The 18,405-nt window shown below is 52.0% G+C and overlaps 4 protein-coding genes across 4 annotated transcripts; 2 read left to right on the forward strand and 2 right to left on the reverse strand.

The window, feature by feature from the left end:
* Positions 1 to 5,709: 5,709 nt before the first annotated feature.
* Positions 5,710 to 6,179, reverse strand: EI90DRAFT_2859436 (glucose-methanol-choline oxidoreductase; the record flags this gene model as incomplete). The annotated part of the gene is made up of 3 exons (XM_039053793.1): positions 5,710 to 5,829; positions 5,887 to 6,049; positions 6,100 to 6,179. Coding segments are annotated over 3 exons (363 nt in total), but the record flags the coding sequence as incomplete, so codon positions are not given.
* Positions 6,180 to 7,835: 1,656 nt separating this feature from the next.
* Positions 7,836 to 9,198, reverse strand: EI90DRAFT_411552 (uncharacterized protein). The gene is made up of 5 exons (XM_039067581.1): positions 9,069 to 9,198; positions 8,785 to 8,982; positions 8,644 to 8,731; positions 8,050 to 8,492; positions 7,836 to 7,988 (listed from the first exon to the last, which is right to left on the reverse strand). Exons 1-4 carry the CDS (start codon positions 9,100 to 9,102, stop codon positions 8,066 to 8,068), a joined length of 747 nt encoding a protein of 248 aa, XP_038908735.1. The 5' UTR covers positions 9,103 to 9,198; the 3' UTR covers positions 7,836 to 7,988; positions 8,050 to 8,065.
* Positions 9,199 to 9,295: 97 nt separating this feature from the next.
* EI90DRAFT_3022164 (uncharacterized protein) lies at positions 9,296 to 9,976 on the forward strand (the record flags this gene model as incomplete). The annotated part of the gene is made up of 3 exons (XM_039057743.1): positions 9,296 to 9,547; positions 9,609 to 9,754; positions 9,814 to 9,976. The coding sequence occupies 3 exons, from the start codon at positions 9,296 to 9,298 to the stop codon at positions 9,974 to 9,976; spliced, it is 561 nt and encodes a 186-aa protein (XP_038908736.1).
* A 4,905-nt stretch (positions 9,977 to 14,881) lies between these two features.
* On the forward strand, positions 14,882 to 17,565 carry EI90DRAFT_3135643 (quinon protein alcohol dehydrogenase-like superfamily; the record flags this gene model as incomplete). Its single annotated transcript, XM_039064737.1, has 2 exons — positions 14,882 to 15,039; positions 16,554 to 17,565. The coding sequence occupies 2 exons, from the start codon at positions 14,882 to 14,884 to the stop codon at positions 17,563 to 17,565; spliced, it is 1,170 nt and encodes a 389-aa protein (XP_038908737.1).
* Positions 17,566 to 18,405: the final 840 nt, after the last annotated feature.

Raw genomic sequence — 18,405 nt, forward strand, 5'->3', positions numbered from 1 at the left:
GTGATTTTGGCCATTTTGGAGGAGTTTGAGGTGTAGCAGGGGGGGTCGGTGTGGGGAATGCGCAGTTCAGTTACTGTGTCATGTGGTTTTTTGTTTTTCCCCCATCCGCACCAGTATTTGTTTATTGACTCGGCAAATAGGCGTCTATTCGTGCTGGCTGAGGTTTTGTTGTTCCTATGGCGGGTCTTCTCGATTTCTTGGATCCTTTCGGTTAGGGCCATTATCTGGTATTGGGTTTCCTCCAGGTGGTGTGCATAACGGGGTGAGTTTAGATTTCTGATTGCTTTGTCTCTACGTTTCTCAAGGCGTCTGAGGGTTGAGTTTAACTTGCCTGACTTAGTTTTAGCGAGTTTGCGTGCAAGAGATATGGTGGCCTGTGTGAACTGGAGGAATATATTTTGTATTCCACCATCGTTTGGCAAGGGGAGACTGATCATGTCGGCAAGAGCATCAGATCCTAGTTTTTCAACTCCGATCAGGAACTCCTGGTCGTTTATTAGGAAGTTTGGGATGGCCCATCTACCTTTGCCGATATGGGGTGCGCGGGGGTCATGGATATCGACCGAGATTAGCTGGTGGTCGGCGGTGGGGATTCCGGGGTTTTGGATGTTCCAGGTGAGTGTGCTGTTGGTTATTTCGTTTGTGGCATAGATTCTGTCGATTCTTGACATGTGGGTTCCAGATCTATGGCCAAAGGTGTAGTTTTTTGATGGTGGGGGGTTGGTCTTGCGCCAGCCGTCCTCTAGATTGTGGAGGTATAGGAGTTCTTTGAGGGCCCTTACCGCGGTATCTGCGTCTTCGTGTTGGGGGGTACGGTCAATCGCGTCCTCGATGATATTGAAGTCTCCTAGGATCATGTCGATTTGGAGGTTTTCTGTGAGTTCACTTAGGTTCTGCCAGAAAGCAGCGCTTTCAATACCCGTTCCTCTGACGTTTGGGGCATATATTGCTAGGATTGTGATCTTTCTATCGGTGGGCCATTCAATCGTGGAGAGGAGGGCACGGCCAGGGATGAGGTTGATTGTTTCTGTTACATTTTTCTTAATAATGTTTTTGTTGATGATGATTGCGACCCCTGCAGCTCTGGAGTGGGCCGGGTCGAAGGAGTGGAAGATTTGGAAGTCGTCACCATAGCGGTCGGATAGTTGGTTTTCCTGTGTGGAGTCAGTGTGAGTCTCAGAGACGCACATCACCGCGGTTTTGTCATTTTTCATTTTGTCTATGATTAGGTTCCATTTTTGTCTAGTTTGTGGGCTGTTGGCCCCCTTGATGTTGAGGGCGGCGATGCAGAGGTGGCCATTTGTTGTCGTCTTTGGGCCACTTCCTCCTCTCAGGCGGAGCAGTCTAGGCGGGGGTTGTGGTTTGGGTCCGTTTTCCGATCCCAGGTGCCCGTCATTGGGTTTTGGTAAAACGGTATAAACTCTCTGCCCTCCGGGCACCGGGGGCTGTGGTCGGTTGACTGGTTGAGTATTCACCGTGTGATTGGGCTTTCGGGTTTTGATCTTTTTACAGGCAGTTGGTGGTTTCCCGATCCGATTGCCAGCCGGGGTTCAGGATGTTGGGGTTTTCTTAGGGGTTGAGCTACTGGGCTTTCCTGTCGCCCGAAGGCTCAGTAAGTGTGGGCTCAGTAGGGGGGTTGTGAGGTGGGGAGGTTCGGAGTAGGGTAGCTGATTAAAATTTTCCGTTCGAATTTCAGATTCAAGTGTATGGGTCATAGAGGTATTTACAGGGCAGGACGGAGTAGCTACGATGGTGTGGGCTGAAATAGTTCAGGCTATTTAATCAATTTTTTGCTAGTTGTCCGCGGTTTTTAGGGTGAAGTCTGTTTTTGTGCGTGTTAGTCGAAGTTGTATTTAGGGGGGACGTAGGGGGGGAATCGCGAGCCGTATTGAGTAGGGGGGCGGCCACGTCCTCTTCCTCGTTGGAAGTTCGAGTAAGGCGCGTATCGGGGGAGTGAGGGGAACGGTCCTCCGTTGGAGCTGGAGGGGATCATGTCACCGTCGATACCGGCTTCCGTGTCAGCCTCTTGTTTGGGGTACCGTTGATTCCAGGCTGAGTGAGAGTGGATCGGGCAGCAGTGGAAGAAGTGGTCGGAAGCCTTACAGGTGTTGCAGACTCTTTGTCTATTGAAGGCGTGTCCTGCCTGGGTTTTTTCACTTACAAATGAGGCTGTTCTGAAGGATTGGGACCATTGGTCATGTGGAGTTTCGCGTGCCTCCTTGAGGGTTTTGAAGGGGGGGTCCATATGCAACTCCCACATGGTTACCGATTTGTCAGAAGTTGGTCTTCTTTTTTCTTCGGTGTTCTCATTGTTTTCCTTCCCATTGGGGGCGTATCCTCTCGGGATTACGCAGACGCTGTCCACAATTACTCTTATCTGGTCATCTGTCATACTTGCCTCCTTGAGGAATTTTTGGAAGGGGCTCGGGTTTTTGGAGATCGTTTGTTTGACGGCTTCTTTTATGTTGTTCGCGTCTTTTAGCCTGTTACCCATTCCCACAATGGAAATCATGAAGGATGAGGGTTTGAATCTGGTGCCGATGGCGATGAACCCGATCGTTTTGCATATCCATAGGTGTTCACGAATGAGGAGGTCGGCAAATTGGGGATTTAGGCCTTCAACTAAGAAGCCCCACGGTTTGGCGTATTGGGGGGTTCCACCACGTCTAAGGTCAATAGGGACAGGGGGGATGATGTTTACTTCCCCGACTTGGTCTGGGAACGCCCTTTCTAGAAAGGCTTCCATGTTGGTTTGGAAATTGCTAGTGTTTTCTTCGCTGTGGGCGGCGTCAAGGGGCATGGCTAGGATGGCACCTGCCTTTTTTAGCCAGGCTTTGGCACGGTCAGGGTTTGCTCCTTCGAGGAGGCGGCCTGGGCGGAGGCCGTGCGCGTAAAAGTTTGCCAGGTCAGGTCCTAGTGGTAGCCAGTTTAGATCGTCTCTTCCATCGTCGGGTTGTTCAGCGATTACCGGTATGAAGGTTGGTTGGTCAGTGGTGATGGGGGATCCATTGCCTTCAGAGGCCGGGCTACGGGACGGGGGGAATTCAATGGGGTTTGTGTTTTTTTGGAAGGTTGTCGAGCCACCCGACCCGAGGTCGAAGACGTCGGGAGTGGGCACGAGGGAGGATTTTTGGTTCTGGGGGGTAATGAGGGGGGGCCTCATCGCTTTTGGAGGGAGGAAGTGGGGGGGGGCCTTTAGGGGGCCTTGAATTCTCGCGGCAGTGGGTGATCTCGCGTGTTTCCTCATTTCATTTTCGGTTACTAAAGTGAGATCTTTGTTTTTACCATTCCCTTGATGATTTTTCCCAAGGAGGGGGCTGGATTGGGCAGAGTCTGGGTTGTCGGAGTCAGAGTCGGAGATATTCTCGTCCTCCACTTGGTCAGCGATAGTGACTGCGAAGTTTTGCGGTGCGTTAGTTATGGCCGCTATCATGTGTTCATCCTCAGACGTCAGCTGGGTTTGAAAGGTTGTATGGAGGGGTATGAATGACTGTTCGGACTGGGCCTTGTCAGAGGTTGTAGAGAGGGCAGGGGGGTATTTACCTCCATGGTTTAATGGGGAGCTTGTTAGGGGCTAGGACGGTGGGCGGACTAGGGGGAACTGACACAGTTTCTGTGGAGTTACCCGCTTTTATTTCCAGCTACTGGGGTGTCCCGGTGTTTTCAACGGGCTGACGTATGCGAAAGGCAGTTCAGGGTTTGGAGGCGGTACAATGTTAGTCTAGGTGCTTTCCGGGTTTTCACTTGGTTGGCGCATACGACGTTGCGTTATTGGAATTTTTTGCATTAGGGCGAATTTAAACGTTGAGTCGCAGCGGTTTGGTTTTAGCTTATGCATTTAGTTGACAGCCAGAGGGTTTTAGTGCTTGGGTTTGATGGCGTCTCAAGGCCGGGACATAAGGGCAGTTTGGCATGTGAGGGTGGGGCCGGGGTCTGGTTGAATTGTAAGGTATAGCAGTTTTCCTTGCCAGGTTGCTGTGGTCCTGTCAGGGCGGAGGTTTGGCAGTGATGGTCTGACTTAGATCGGCAGGCAGGCTGGCCTCTCAGTGGGTCATGATATTTGTAATGCTCATTTGGTTGTAATATGCGTTAGTTCGGATAGGTTGTATGAGTACTCGTAGCAGGGTGGTGGGTGATGGGGTGGATTCTGGAGCACAGACTGTCGCACGTAGGTTACTAGTCGGGGTTTCGACAGAGTGTTGCTCATGTCTCAATGTTACGTTAGGGATATCGTGTGTGGGTTTTTGCGTTAGGGGGAGAGCGTGGAGAGCATGGGGCGTTTAAACCTTCCATGGCCGAGGGCCGCTTTTAGCGGTCTTGGGGTTCGTTGAGGTTTAAGCAGACATGTATTTCTCGGGGCGTTACAGTCCAGATATGGGGAATGCAGAGTAGTCGTGAGACAAGGTGGTTGGGTTGGGTGAGGGGGCATTTCTGGTTGCGCCGCCATGGACGTATAGTGGCCAGGGATCATCAGGGTAGCTATTATGTGTCAGGGAGGAGCCAGTCACGTTTGGTGGCTAGTGGTATGTAAGGGCATCATTGGGGTGGAGGTGACATGTGTAGTCTCGTGAGCCCCGCACAGCGGTTTGGGCTGGTTGGTTAGGTCTAAGGTGGGTGGGGTGATTGGTGAGGTTTTTTTTTGGGATTTAGGGGAGGACCCTAGGCTCGGTTGTCTGTTCGGGCTGCGCCCTCGTCAGGGGGTATGAAACCAACGGAGGTGATACCTCATGACTCTGCGAGTCTTTAGGGGGACACCTAGTCTACGGCGCGTAGGCTGTGTGGATGTTCCTAGGAACTGTCCTAGTTCATGCGGAACTACCCATATGAACCCAATTGCCTAAGCCGCGCTCGGCGTTTTTAAGTGGCAATTAGGCGCTCTTGGTCGACGGCCCTGGGCTCGGGGTCGGCGCGACGCCCGCCCTGGTGCCGCCTGAGCTTTTACCCCCTGGTCGACATTGCCGGCCTGTGGTACTTTTTTTTTTTTTTTTTTTTTTTTTTTTTTTTTTTTCCGTGAATGTACTAGTTTTATGCTATGTCTTTTGCTTTTGCTTTTTACCTTCCTAGTTTAACGACTTTGCGGTCGGGAGGTGAAGGTTTTAGAACAAGTAAACGAGTGAATATGATAAAAGATATACCGACCTCAGTCTCGCGGTTGTGAACGCAATGAGAACTGAGGGCGTCAGCGAAGAAAACATCGAGCTTTTAAGCGTCGATTAATCGAGTGTAACAGGAGTGAGGATTATTACAAATAAAGGAAAGTGAAGCGACCAACAGGTCGGAAAAAGGAAGATAAATGCTAAATAAACATGGAATGATCAGACAGTAGAGACCGACTAGAAATAAACCTAACATCAATCATCGGGCATCTCACCGAGATAATGTAGGTCGGGTATCCTTGCGCTAAACGTCGAACCAACCGTTGCTGTCTTACAACAGTGTGCAGCTATACATTGAATAACTGGTATATTCAAACATTCTCGTGCGACATGGAAACTGGATGTGGCATACCTTGTTTAACCCTTTCGGCGAAAGGAGTTGCGAAATTAGGAAGGGAGACTTGTATAGGGCCTTGGTCTCCGTAGAGGTCGGGATTATAATCCCCGGTGTAGTCGTGACCACTGGTGGGAAGCTTGCGGGTTTCGGACTAGGTGAAGGTCGGAAATGAGATTGCAAGTCGGAACGAGGATTGCGGCTGGAATGAATACAATGAGTCCGAACCTTTTTGGAAAACGAGAGGATATTATCCCACGACCAACGTTGATCGCCGGTGATGTTGGCGATTCGGTCGTACTCTTCGAACGACCCGCGAGTATAGCACATGAAGTTGATCTATATCAATATTCAAGAGATTGGAAGGGACTACGGACAGGTAAATCGCGCACACACCATTGACGTCCCACCGACCACTTTTCCACGTGGGAATGCGACTGTTCTGTTGTTGAGGCCGACTTGAGGCTCGCTCTGATATCGCCACAACCCCGGGCCCTCTGGGCCGAACGCTGGTTGCGGAGCATATACCGGGACGTTCCACGCCGGAGTGTTTGGCGCGCTGTTGGGAAGACTGAGGGTGCAATTCCGGCGCGGTATTAACCAACCCACTCTGTGCCAGCCTCAAGCACGAGAACCTTGAAATTAGGGTTCTCCGATAGTCGCGCTCCAACGACAGCGCCTGCGGTGCCAGCTGCGTATACCATAAGTACAAAGCGCGATCTTGGTAGTATGAGAACGTACCCCCGATGACAATGAAATCGTAGGAGGTTTTCAGCACACTTTCTGCAGTATGAGAGCTAGAGGACATGGCGGGTTCGAACTACTACAGGATGATGTTCTGTTCCTTCGGATCCTTAAATACGAGTGAAGGAGGTATTTCGCTCTGTACATTTTTGCTTCTGTGTGACTGGGTATTCGCATGGATAGTGCGGGGCTGATTGGTCATCTCGCCGTGCAGCTAGCGGACAAGGCTTGACTGGGCAGTTCAAGGCTACAAGACTCAACGTTTCCTTTCATCATCAATCAATTTGTTGATGTGACTATTCTACCTCACACTTAGGGCTCGGGCGGGCTTCACCGACTAGCGCTCATTAGTTAGAGCGCTCGCTTCTCGCTCACCCATTGGCTGGCGTTTGGTGGCATTATAGCTTACCCAGCACTTGCGCTGGATGAAATCCTATCCGGCAGGCGGATACACTCAGGACCCTTTCGCCAAGGTCAGAGACTGGGAAATTCGACCTCTGGTCCGGGGGGCCATGACTATGAAGCAGCAGTTGCATGCTGGCGTCGGATGAAGTGAGCCTGCAGGGTTCAAACTAAATATGGCTTCACCATCTCTAAGGAACCCCTCGGTGGCTTGGGTATTCCCACCAGCTCTCCTATTGTCGCGCTTCAAGATTTCAGTTGGCCGTGGTGATAGCAAGGCCACCATGAATGCAGAACCTCTCATTTCTGTGTTGGTAAACGGCCGTGCTGTATGTACTTTCAGAGAGGCTAGTTGATAAATACCCGCTTACTTACGGCTCTACCAATCCGCTCTATCTGCCAATTATTTGTTCTCCTGTACGGATCTTCGGGGTATATACTATATATTTGCGACCCACACAGGTGTAAGCATGTTCCCGGGCCAGCCACTCAAATTTGGATCGGCACAACAGGTTTTCAGGCGCATTCGGGATGCAGAGGGAAGAATAGCAGCACCATTTCTGAGGGTCCCAGCGCATTGGTTGCGTCCGGAACAGAGTTTTATTGCATGTTTGCCGGACATGGTTAAACTTGCGCGCGCGGTGAACACAAATTGTTTGTAGGCTGCTGGTTGTATTTCGCGCGCCGTCAATCACTCTTGTCTACTGGGGCTTCATCGATGGGGCGCTAATTGGTTAATTCGACCTTCTCATTGGCTGGCGTTTGGCATTCTCACGTCATCTCTCAACCCCATTGATTCGTGCTTTTCTTAACTAGAGTGCCTGCTGCGCATCGCTTATGCTTTATTCATTCGGAGGAGATGATGTCAGTGGTATCGAACCCGATGATCTAATTACACGTAAGCCAGGAAAATAAGTGGTCATTGAGGTCCAAAATGGCGTCTCTGAAGGATGCTGCAGAAAACGGCATATGTCTCCTCGCTCCATCCAGTAACGGCACCGATGAAGGTATTGAAACGTCGAAGAGAACATTTGCGGTTAGTAATCGTTGGTACTCACCTTATTAGCCCCACAGGAATCCCCAACAAATTGCCATTGTAAATCCCTACCCAGCCTAGGTTGGCCCAATAGTATATCTAATTGGAAGATAGTCTGAGTGCGTCGACAAAAGGAGAAAGGACCGCCTCGTATGTGTGAAACGCCCCAACGAAGCAATCAACAAGTAACAACCAAAAAATAAATTGGTCGCCGTAGGACGCGAGGAACGAACCAATGACAAGCGTTCCATGCGGTTGTGTTTCGCATCGAATTAGATACTTCATCGAGTTTGCGGATCAATGGGAGATATTTCTGCTATATAATCTTTCAGACACGCGGGGCGTCCAATCCCGAATAAAGAAGCTACTCCACGCACACGATCGTGAACGATACTAAGGCAAGCGATTGTTTTGCGTGCCTAAATGGGGTTCAGCCCTTGGCTGATGAGGATCAAGGACGGCGGAGCCATTTGTCACCGGGTCCGTACGCGTTACGCAAAGGCAGCCAGGAAGTAAACTGATGCGATGCAAAGTGAGAGCAACAACAGAATAGACCACTACTCGCTGTACAACGAGAACTTTGCGTACTAATAGACTGCGTGGACCATGCTCCGGTGTAATAAATTTATGTGGCGTCAACTCGGATGATGGCAAATGTGAGTGATAAATGGGGTCGGCATCGGTGGCGTTGATTGCATGATGCCTGCTCGGTCTCGATAGTATAATTGGCCACGAAAACGACCGCGTCAGCGTAAGCGCCCATGACAAAGTTGAAGTGGCACGACGGAGAATGGTAGACACCGTGAGAGGGAGGGATGTACTGGATATGAGCAGAAACCAGGAGCAACGAACGAAAGTCTCCCATTGACACGACAAGTGCCGTAACAAACGCGGCCAGTACGCGAGGGAAAGGCAAAATCAAGATTAAATAAGGAAGGCACAGTATGTAAGCAGTGATACAAGTGGCTCACTTCTGTTGAGGTCTACGTGTGAGGTCCAACGCTCTGACGCGATTGTATGGCCCAGGGCAAGCGCGTTTAGGTTTGTCTGGACAGTGGACTCTAGCGAGTATTAGTAAGGCGGGGTCGACTGTCTTTCGGTCATTGGCGTACTAAGATATCGAGAACGGTGCCCAAAATTGGCTGATCGGGAGGCGCAGATTAATTTGAGAGAGACAAAATCGGGGCGGAACAGGCGAGAGTGTCTGATCGTTGTGGAGCTGACGAAATCTGTAGAGCCGAAGGAGGGCTTTATCCATGTTGCGAGGAGTCCTCCCACAAGAACAGAACACCTCTCATTGAATCTCCCATCTGTTGTGCTACGCGTTTCCGCATGATTAATTCGTCATCGCGTTGGGTTGATGCCTCAATGGAGGTATATATATAGCAAAGGAGACCTAGCTGAGTAGTTTTGCTAACTCCCCCGATCATATCGCAGGTGTTCCCAACAGAGTAAAGTTCAACGCGAGTTGCGGCGTGCGATCGAGTACGGGGTATTTGCACGTAGAACCGCCAGAACGGCACTCTAAGGGCTTCCTGATTAGGCGACTTGAAGGGGCTGTACGCACTCTCAAGCCTCACACACGCAACCTGTTGAACTGTCCTACTCGATCGTCGTTGCAATATGTCCAAAATGTTCAGGAAACTCAAGGAAAAATTCTCCAAGAAGAAGGATACATCATCGCAAAGTCTGCCACATGCAGGGGCCTCTGTCACAACCACGCTAACATCGTCAAGGCGGGACACGGGACTCAGCACAGCTTGGAATGGTGTTCTAAGTTTGTTGAGTATCACTGAAAAGACTCTCGATAGTATCCCAGTTCCTGGACTCAAGAGCGCGATCAGTGGCTTCCTTGAAGTAGTCAATCAGCTGAAAGTGAGTAAGATCCAGAACTGGCTCAGCGGGTCCTTAATGCCAATAATTTCGGGTCTTGCAGCAAGTCAGTGGCAACGCCGATGCGATTGGTCAACTCGAGAACAGTGTCGAATTCTTTAACCAGTCGGTATCGGAGCCGCTCGAACAATATAAGGGAAAAGATGCTGTTCCGCCCGAGCTTGCCCAAGCAATCGATACATTATCGGTGTGCGTCCACATCTCCTGAGAGTATCTCAGAGTCGGAACAATCTGAATTTCCGTTTCAGTAATCTTGATAAGGTTATTTCGCCCTTGAAATCGTACCAGGGTCAAAGTCGTGGTCAGCGGTGGGCGGATCGTGACAAAATCGTCGGCGATATCCAGGCAGCTGGGGAAGGGATGCGTGATGCTGTGAGGGCCTTTCAAGTAAGTATTCTCCGCTACCTGTAAGCCATGCATTAAACGTTAATTAATGGACATAGGCTGCGCAAGTAGTCCGACTTGCCTTAGGGATTGAGGTGCGGTTCAGGTTACAACTGTCCTCCTGGCCCCCAAGCTAACCAATAGCGTAGCAACTTCGCTCGGATTCTCATCTTAGCACTCTTTCTCATACACTCGATGCTGGCTATGACACCAGCCGGCAGGGTGCTCCATCCAACTGTTTCCCCGGAACGCGAACCGAAATCCTTGATCACATCAAGCAATGGTTGCACCGACCAATCAGTGATACAAGTAAATCCGTGTTCTGGGTGAATGGCCTGGCCGGGATCGGCAAGTCGACCATTGCTTGTACCATCGCGCGGTACGCCAAGGAGTCTGGCCTTCTCGGGTCAAGCTTCTTCTTCGTCCGTAAACACGCAGGGTTGTCCAGTGCAAAATTCTTCCTTGGGACGATTGTACGGGACCTCGCTAAGAAGCTTCCGACTTTCGGTGCGGCTGTTGTGGAAGCCTTGAAAAAAGATGAGAAGCTTGCTCGTGCCTCCCTTGGAACCCAATGCACCGACCTCTTCTTCGTGCCCCTTCGACGTGTTGATCTTTCGGCACCTCTTTTACTAGTGATTGATGCTCTAGATGAGTGTGATCCAGACGAAGCAGACGGTGCGAAAGGAATACTCCGCCACCTTTTTGACGGCTGCACTGGCATCCCTGGCCTCCGTATACTCATAACAAGCCGCCCGGAGCGCCATATCACTGTCAAGCTTAACCAGCTTGCGAATATTGACAAGGTCGTGGTTCATGAAGTTGATAAGAACATTGTTTCTCACGACATTGAGCTATATCTCCAAGATCGGTTCAAGTCTATTCGCGAAGATTTTAGTGATATCGTCCAGGATGAGTGGCCTTCATCCCAAACTGTCTTAGATCTCACAAGGAAAGCTGGCGGACTCTTCATCTGGGCTGCTACTGCATCCAAGTTCATTGGAGATGCTAAGGTCATGGATCCCGAGCGTCGACTGCGCGCTGTATTGGGTGGTGCAGATCCAACTGATGCGAGTCCTTATGCTGACCTGGACAGCCTTTATAAAACAGTCTTGTCCGCGAGTGTGGATGGAACCCCTCTAGATGTACCTGCCCAGCTTTACCATCTTCTCCATGCTGTGGTTCTGCTGAAGGATCCATTGCCTATGAAAGCACTTGGCACTTTTGCCACAGTCCCTGATCCTAAACCATTGCTAACCCGCATACAATCCATTATTCCACTACCCTCAGAGCCAGAGGGAAAAGTGGAGGTCTATCACCCTTCCTTTCCAGATTTCATCATGGGACGGTGTGAGGATCCTGAACTGAGGGTTGATGTGGAGAAGCATGAGAGGTGGATGGCCCTTTGCTGCCTCAATCTTCTCAATGAGAAGCTTGTTCCTGCTATAGATGAGATTGTTCCATGGAATTCACTCAATGCAGGTGTGGAGAATCTTAGTGCCAAGCTTACCTCAGTGGTGGGAGAAGAAGTGCAGTATGCAGGCCGCTATTGGACATCCCATTTGAGAAAAGTTCAGCAGGTTGATGATGAGGTTAGGGATATGCTGGAGAGGTTTACTGGTCTTGGGAATAATGTGGGAAAGGGCCTTTTGTTACGGTGGATTGCCATGATGAGCATGATGGGTTGTGTAAGTGATGCTGCTAGGGGCATATGGGAAATTCTTCCCTGGATGGTCTGTGATCAAACTGCTTGATTGAGGATCATATTACTGACTATTGAATTAGAGATCCAAAAGTCTCCTGGCTCACATTGCCCCTGTTTTGCATGAAGCTGTCCGGATGATTTTGACCCATGGACCAACCATTGAAGCTAGTGCAGCACACATCAGCCAGTCTGTTTTACCATTCCTTCCTACCAACAGCCAGCTCTTGGGAGCTTTCCAACAAGGACCCAATCCAACTGTAATTGTACATAATGGGCAAGATTCAGATTGGCCCTCTAGCATTGCCACTCTGACTGGACATTCTGATCTGGTGAGATCTGTGGCCTTCTCCCCAGATGGATTGCTCCTGGCATCAGCATCTGATGATCATACCATCCGGCTGTGGGACCCTCACACTGGGAGCCACCTCAAGACACTTGAGGGCCATTCTCATTGGGTGAGATCTGTGGCCTTCTCTCCAGATGGATTGCTCCTGGCATCAGCATCAGATGATTGTACCATCAGGCTTTGGGATCCTCATACTGAGAGCCATCTCAAGACACTTGAGGGTCATTCTGATTTGGTGAGATCTGTGGCCTTCTCTCCAGATGGATCGCTCCTGGCATCAGCATCAGATGATTGTACCATCAGGCTGTGGGACCCTCACACTGGGAGCCACCTCAAGACACTTGAGGGCCATTCTCATGGGTGAGATCTGTGGCCTTCTCTCCAGATGGATCGCTCCTGGCATCAGCATCAGATGATTGTACCATCAGGCTGTGGGACCCTCACACTGGGACCCACCTCAAGACACTTGAGGGCCATTCTCATTGGGTGAGATCTGTGGTCTTCTCTCCAGATGGATTGCTCCTGGCATCAGCATCAGATGATCGTACCATCAGGCTATGGGACCCTCACACTGGGAGCCACCTCATGACACTTGAGGGCCATTCTCATTGGGTGAGATCTGTGGCCTTCTCTCCAGATGGATCGCTCCTGGCATCAGTATCAGATGATTGTACCATTGGGCTGTGGGACCCTCACACTGGGAGCCACCTCAAGACACTTGAGGGCCATTCTCATTGGGTGAGATCTGTGGCCTTCTCCCCAGATGGATCGCTCCTGGCATCAACATCAGATGATTGCACCATCAGGCTGTGGGACCCTCACACTGGTAGCCACCCCAAGACACTTGAGGGCCATTCTGATTTGGTGAGATCTGTGGCCTTCTTTCCAGATGGATCGCTCCTGGCATCAGCATCAGATGATCATACCATCAAGCTGTGGGACCCTCACAATGGGAGCCACCCCAAGGTGCTTGAGGGCCATTCTGATTTGGTGAGATCTGTGGCCTTCTCTCCAGATGGATTGCTCCTGGCATCAGCATCAGATGATCGTACCATCAGGCTGTGGGACCCTCACACTGAGAGCCACCTCATGACACTTGAGGGCCATTCTGATTGGGTGAGATCTGTGGCCTTCTCTCCAGATGGATTGCTCCTGGCATCAGCATCAAATGATCGTACCATCAGACTTTGGGACCCTCACACTGAGAGCCACCTCAAGACATTTGAGGGCCATTCTGATTTGGTGAGATCTGTGGCCTTCTCTCCAGATGGATTGCTCCTGGCATCAGGATCAGATGATCGTACCATCAGGCTGTGGGACCCTCACACTGGGAGCCACCTCAAGACACTTGAGGGCCATTCTCATTGGGTGACATCTGTGGCCTTCTCTCCAGATGGATCGCTCCTGGCATCAGCATCAGATGATTGTACCATCAGGCTGTGGGACCCTCACACTGGGAACCACCTCATGACACTTGAGGGCCATTCTCATGGGGTGAGATCTGTGGCCTTTCCAGATGGATCACTCCTGGCATCAGCATCAGATGATCATACCATCAGGCTATGGGACCCTCACACTGGGAGCCACCTCATGACACTTGAGGGCCATTCTCATTGGGTAACATCTGTGGCCTTCTCCCCAGATGGATCACTCCTGGCATCAGCATCATATGACCGTACTGTCAGGGCACATACCCTGACTTAGCCTGGACCCGGACCCGCGTCCGGACCCGCTCCACTTCCTGCGCACTTCCTGCGCCGCACGCTCTGTGTGCCGCATGATCCGACCCCGGATCCCACCTCATGTGACTTCCGGGTATTCCCGGAAGTTTTCGCCATATTAGGGCCACTGTGGGAAAGTGAGAAGTTAACCTTCTTCTCACTTTCTTACCCACAGTAGGCAAGTGTATCTACTTGCCCCTTTGTTTATATCACTTTCTTACCCACAGTAGCTCTTTGCCTTGAGACTAGGCTGTTACGGGTTGGGCTGTGGGCTATAGAGAGAGGGGTCATGGGGACCCAGGGTCCGTCCCCTGACAGCAGAAGAAGGTTTCAACCTTCGCCCCTGCCCACCTAGGATGTCCCGCATGGGCCATGAGAGCCCGGACTGAGTCGGAGCTGGGCACGGGCCGAACACGCGATTTTCGAGTGGCAGCCGTGCCACGTCATCACTTCCCCCAGACCATTACACATTCATTACCTGCGATACAACCACACTCCCATTCCCTATCCCAGCCCCTTGCAACGCTGTCCCACAGATTGTGTTCCAATCTGTGAGGTTGAGTTGAGGGTCATCCCACCGCTTCCCAGACACCTCGCTGAACGCGCTAAGGAGACATAGCCGCCCGACTGCTGCCGACGTACCGGCCGAAAGGCACTCTGGAAACGGGGTCACCTACCCACTGCCAGCCTCGTAACTGCAGATGCAAGAATGATGACCCACTAGAGACTACCCACCCGGTCCCCCACATTATCCCACCGCTACCCGGACACCTCGCTGAATGCGCTAGGGAGACAAAGCCGCCCGACTGCTGCCAACGAACTGGCCGAAAAGCACTCTGGAAACGGGGTCACCCACCCGCTGCCAGCCTCGTAACCGCAGATGCCCAAGATAACCTGGATGAGACCACCCACCCCCGCTTTCACTTGCGACTGAGAGTCGCATGCACACGCAAGCGCATTTTTTGGATTCATGACGGAGAATGAGCATGAGAGGGAATGGATGCCGCTGGTGAGAGTGCCCAGGATCCCTGCTATGGCCGCTTAGGCATGCGGCATAGAGGGAGGGTTGTGTATCCCAGCCGCATCACGGACCCGCTATGGCTCACAGACCCGACTCCCTGCAGTGCCGGGCACCCAGGAGAGAGTTTGACATTAGAATTTCAATGGAGGATGGACATGAGAAGGGAAGTGTCAGGGCAACCACACCTGACCATACAACCCCAGAACCACCTTCCCTGACCTCCCCCCACTTCCCTGATCCTCCCATCTTCACACACCTTTTGCAACTACAGCCCGCACGCGAACCCGCAGGAAAAATCACGTGGGTCAAGGCGAGCAACTCGCCTTAACCCACGTGACACCTTTTCCACATCGCGGGAACATGCTCGGCTCCTACCCTTAGTCACGTTACGAACTTGAGTTCGAGGAGCTTGGGGTAAGATCCAGCACCTGGCTGCCTGGGACACCGCAAGTGTCCAGTTCTGAGGTAGGGCCGCCCCCGGACAAAGGCCGGGCCCTGACAGGAAGGATAGGAGCTGACGAAGGAGCCCAAGGTCCCCTGCTGTGACCGCTTGGGAATGCAGCACAGAGGGAGGGTGGTGCTCAGCCCACATCAGGTAGCCCCACTGTCCACGCACCCGGACTCCCCAGTGTGCAAGATGCACTTGGGGGAGAGTTGTTTTCCACACGCGACCCCGCATGGCCCAGTCTCGGGCCCGACTATCTTTACCGCATACCCGCTACCCACCCCGAAAATTTTTTTCCTTTCCATACTTTCCCCATCCACCCCTGAAGAGGAGCCCAGTGTCCTAGGCAACGGACCACCATGTGCAGAGGAGGGGGGAGAGGGGGTTTTTGAGGTTTAGCCACTTCGGGGCGAAGTGGCATTAGAGGGAGGGTGAGGAGCGGGGTGTAGACCCTACCGGACCCCCTGGGACTCTCCCACTATTGCCGCTACCTCGGCGCTACCACACCCCCGACCCCGCATACCCAGAGGAGCGCAGCCCGGAGGTCAGAGTGCAGGCACGCAGACGATGGCCCAGAGGTCAAGTGCTGCATGACCACCCTCCATACCCGAAGCGGGCGCAGCCCCAAGGCCAGATGCGATCACGGGGACGACACGACTGCAGCTGGGGCATCATGAGATGATGAGGGATGCAGGCTGGAGGTCGCCGAGTCGCGAGCAGATGATGGAGGGTGCTGAAGGACCCAAATTTTTTTCAGGCAAGTCTTAGGGGAGCGCCGCATATGCGGCGATGGACGACTAGTTTAATTTTTTTAACTTAACTCTTATTTTTTCGCCGCCTTTTTAACTTAGAATAGTTTTACATTTCCACCACCACATCATCTCCCGCTCCCGCTCCCACCCGCTTTATTTTTTGTTTTGCTTTGTTCTAACCACTTGAGGGATGGGTTACCTGGGGACTAGGGCCACTTCGGGGCGAAGTGGCTTAGAGGGAGGGTGATGTCAGGGCACATACCCTGACTTAGCCTGGACCCGGACCCGCGTCCGGACCCGCTCCACTTCCCGCGCACTTCCTGCGCCGCACGCTCTGTGTGCCGCATGATCCGACCCCGGATCCCACCTCATGTGACTTCCGGGTATTCCCGGAAGTTTTCGCCATATTAGGGCCACTGTGGGAAAGTGAGAAGTTAACCTTCTTCTCACTTTCTTACCCACAGTAGGCAAGTGTATCTACTTGCCCCTTTGTTTATATCACTTTCTTACCCACAGTAGCTCTTTGCCTTGAGACTAGGCTGTTACGGGTTGGGCTGTGGGCTATAGAGAGAGGGGTCATGGGGACCCAGGGTCCGTCCCCTGACACGTACCATCAGGCTGTGGGACCCTCACACTGGGAGCCACCTCAAGACACTTGATGTCTATTCTCATTGGGTGAGATCTGTGGCCTTCTCTCTAGATGGATTGCTCCTGGCATCAGCATCAGATGATCATACCATTGGGCTGTGGGACCCTCACACTGGGAGCCACCTCAAGACACTTGAGGGCCATTCTGATTTGGTGAGATCTGTGGCCTTCTCTCCAGATGGATTGCTCCTGGCATCAGCATCAGATGATCGTACCATCAGGCTGTGGGACCCTCACAATGGGAGCCACCCCAAGACACTTGAGGGCCATTCTGATTTGGTGAGATCTGTGGCCTTCTCTCCAGATGGATTGCTCCTGGCATCAGCATCAGATGATCGTACCATCAGGCTGTGGGACCCTCACACTGGGAGCCACCTCAAGACACTTGAGGGCCATTCTCATGGGGCGAGATCTGTGGCCTTCTCTCCAGATGGATTGCTCCTGGCATCAGCATCAGATGATTGTACCATCAGGCTGTGGGACCCTCATACTGGGAGCCACCTCAAGACACTTGAGGGCCATTCTGATTGGGTGAGATCTGTGGCCTTCGCTTCAGATGGATTGCTCCTGGCATCAACATCAGATGATCATACCATTAGGCTGTGGGACCTTCACACTGGGAGCCACCTCATGACACTTGAGGGCCATTCTCATTGGGTAACATCTGTGGCCTTCTCCCCAGATGGATCACTCCTGGCATCAGCGTCACGTGATCATACCATCAGGCTGTGGGACCCTCACACTGGGAACCACCTCAAGACACTTGAGGGCCATTCACATTTGGTGACCCCTCAGGCTTTTGGCATACTTAACAACATGGAAGGGCGATGGGTTTGCATTGGCACTGCTTATATTTTTGCTATACCCCTTTCCCTAACCACTTTGGTTTCCCATGGACCTTTTGCAGCCTGTGGAACTGAATCTGGAAAAGTCTTCATTCTCAATATTTCATGTGCCCTTGATAAGTCTGGCAGTATATAGACTGCTGCTAATTGCACTTACAGTAGTGTCAGGGCACACCCACCTGACCCCACGCTGCACCCCGTGCTGTACTGCACTACTTGTCAGGGCACACCCGCCTGACCCAGCTCCACCTGCCCTGACCTGGTATCCCGCTCACCTCTACTCCCCACCCTTCATCACGGTTCCTCAACTCCTGTTCTTCTTTCTATCCTTTTGTTCTTTTATTCCTTTGTTCTTTGTTCTATCTTTATCTACATGGATGACCTTTCCCCATACCTATGTATTATTGACCCGCCTGTGATGCGCGCACGACACACCCAGCCCTGGGCGACCCAGACGGCCTTGCGGTGCAACCCAGCACGTGCGTGTGCTGCACATGCCCTCGGGATCCCCCACAGGGACACCCGGATGACTGCGGCTGTATGCGGGGTGATGTGGCAAACCTCATGTGACCCAAGCCACATGTACATAAAGGTACCTGGGGTGGGAACCGAAGAAGTAACCTTCTTCTCACAGTTCCCACTTCAGGTAAGTAGCATAGCCTCCCCTTTTAATAACAACTCACAGTTCCCACTTCAGTCTGAGTGGCCAGGGACCATTGTTCCGGATCGGGCCTGTCAGTACACACGCCCGCTCCACACCCCACGATGGCCTCAGTGCCGGGCATTATGTCAGGGACGTGTCCGGGGTAGAGGGGGTCCGGATGTATCGCCTGGCAGAAGGGCCCTCACGGGGTGCGAACCGGGCGTGCGTACTGGCAGGTCCGGGAAGGGACAGCAGTCCCTGGCCACTTAGACTGAAGTGGAGAATGTGTTATTGTTATTAAAAGGGAAAACTATACTACTTACCTGAAGTGGA

The sequence above is a fragment of the Cantharellus anzutake genome (genome assembly GCF_015039405.1).
Source record: "Cantharellus anzutake strain C23 chromosome Unknown EI90scaffold_142, whole genome shotgun sequence".
Taxonomy (NCBI): domain Eukaryota; kingdom Fungi; phylum Basidiomycota; class Agaricomycetes; order Cantharellales; family Hydnaceae; genus Cantharellus; species Cantharellus anzutake.

Excerpts from the sequence above, each read along its gene's own strand:
- EI90DRAFT_411552 (XM_039067581.1), bottom strand. The coding sequence starts at position 9,102 with ATGATCGGGGGAGTTAGCAAAACTACTCAGCTAG. Across the intron at positions 8,983-9,068 it reads TAGCAAAACTACTCAGCTAG|ATGGGAGATTCAATGAGAGG; the intron begins GTCTCCTTTGCT and ends GTAGCACAACAG. Across the intron at positions 8,493-8,643 it reads ACACGTAGACCTCAACAGAA|TACATCCCTCCCTCTCACGG; the intron begins GTGAGCCACTTG and ends GCTCATATCCAG.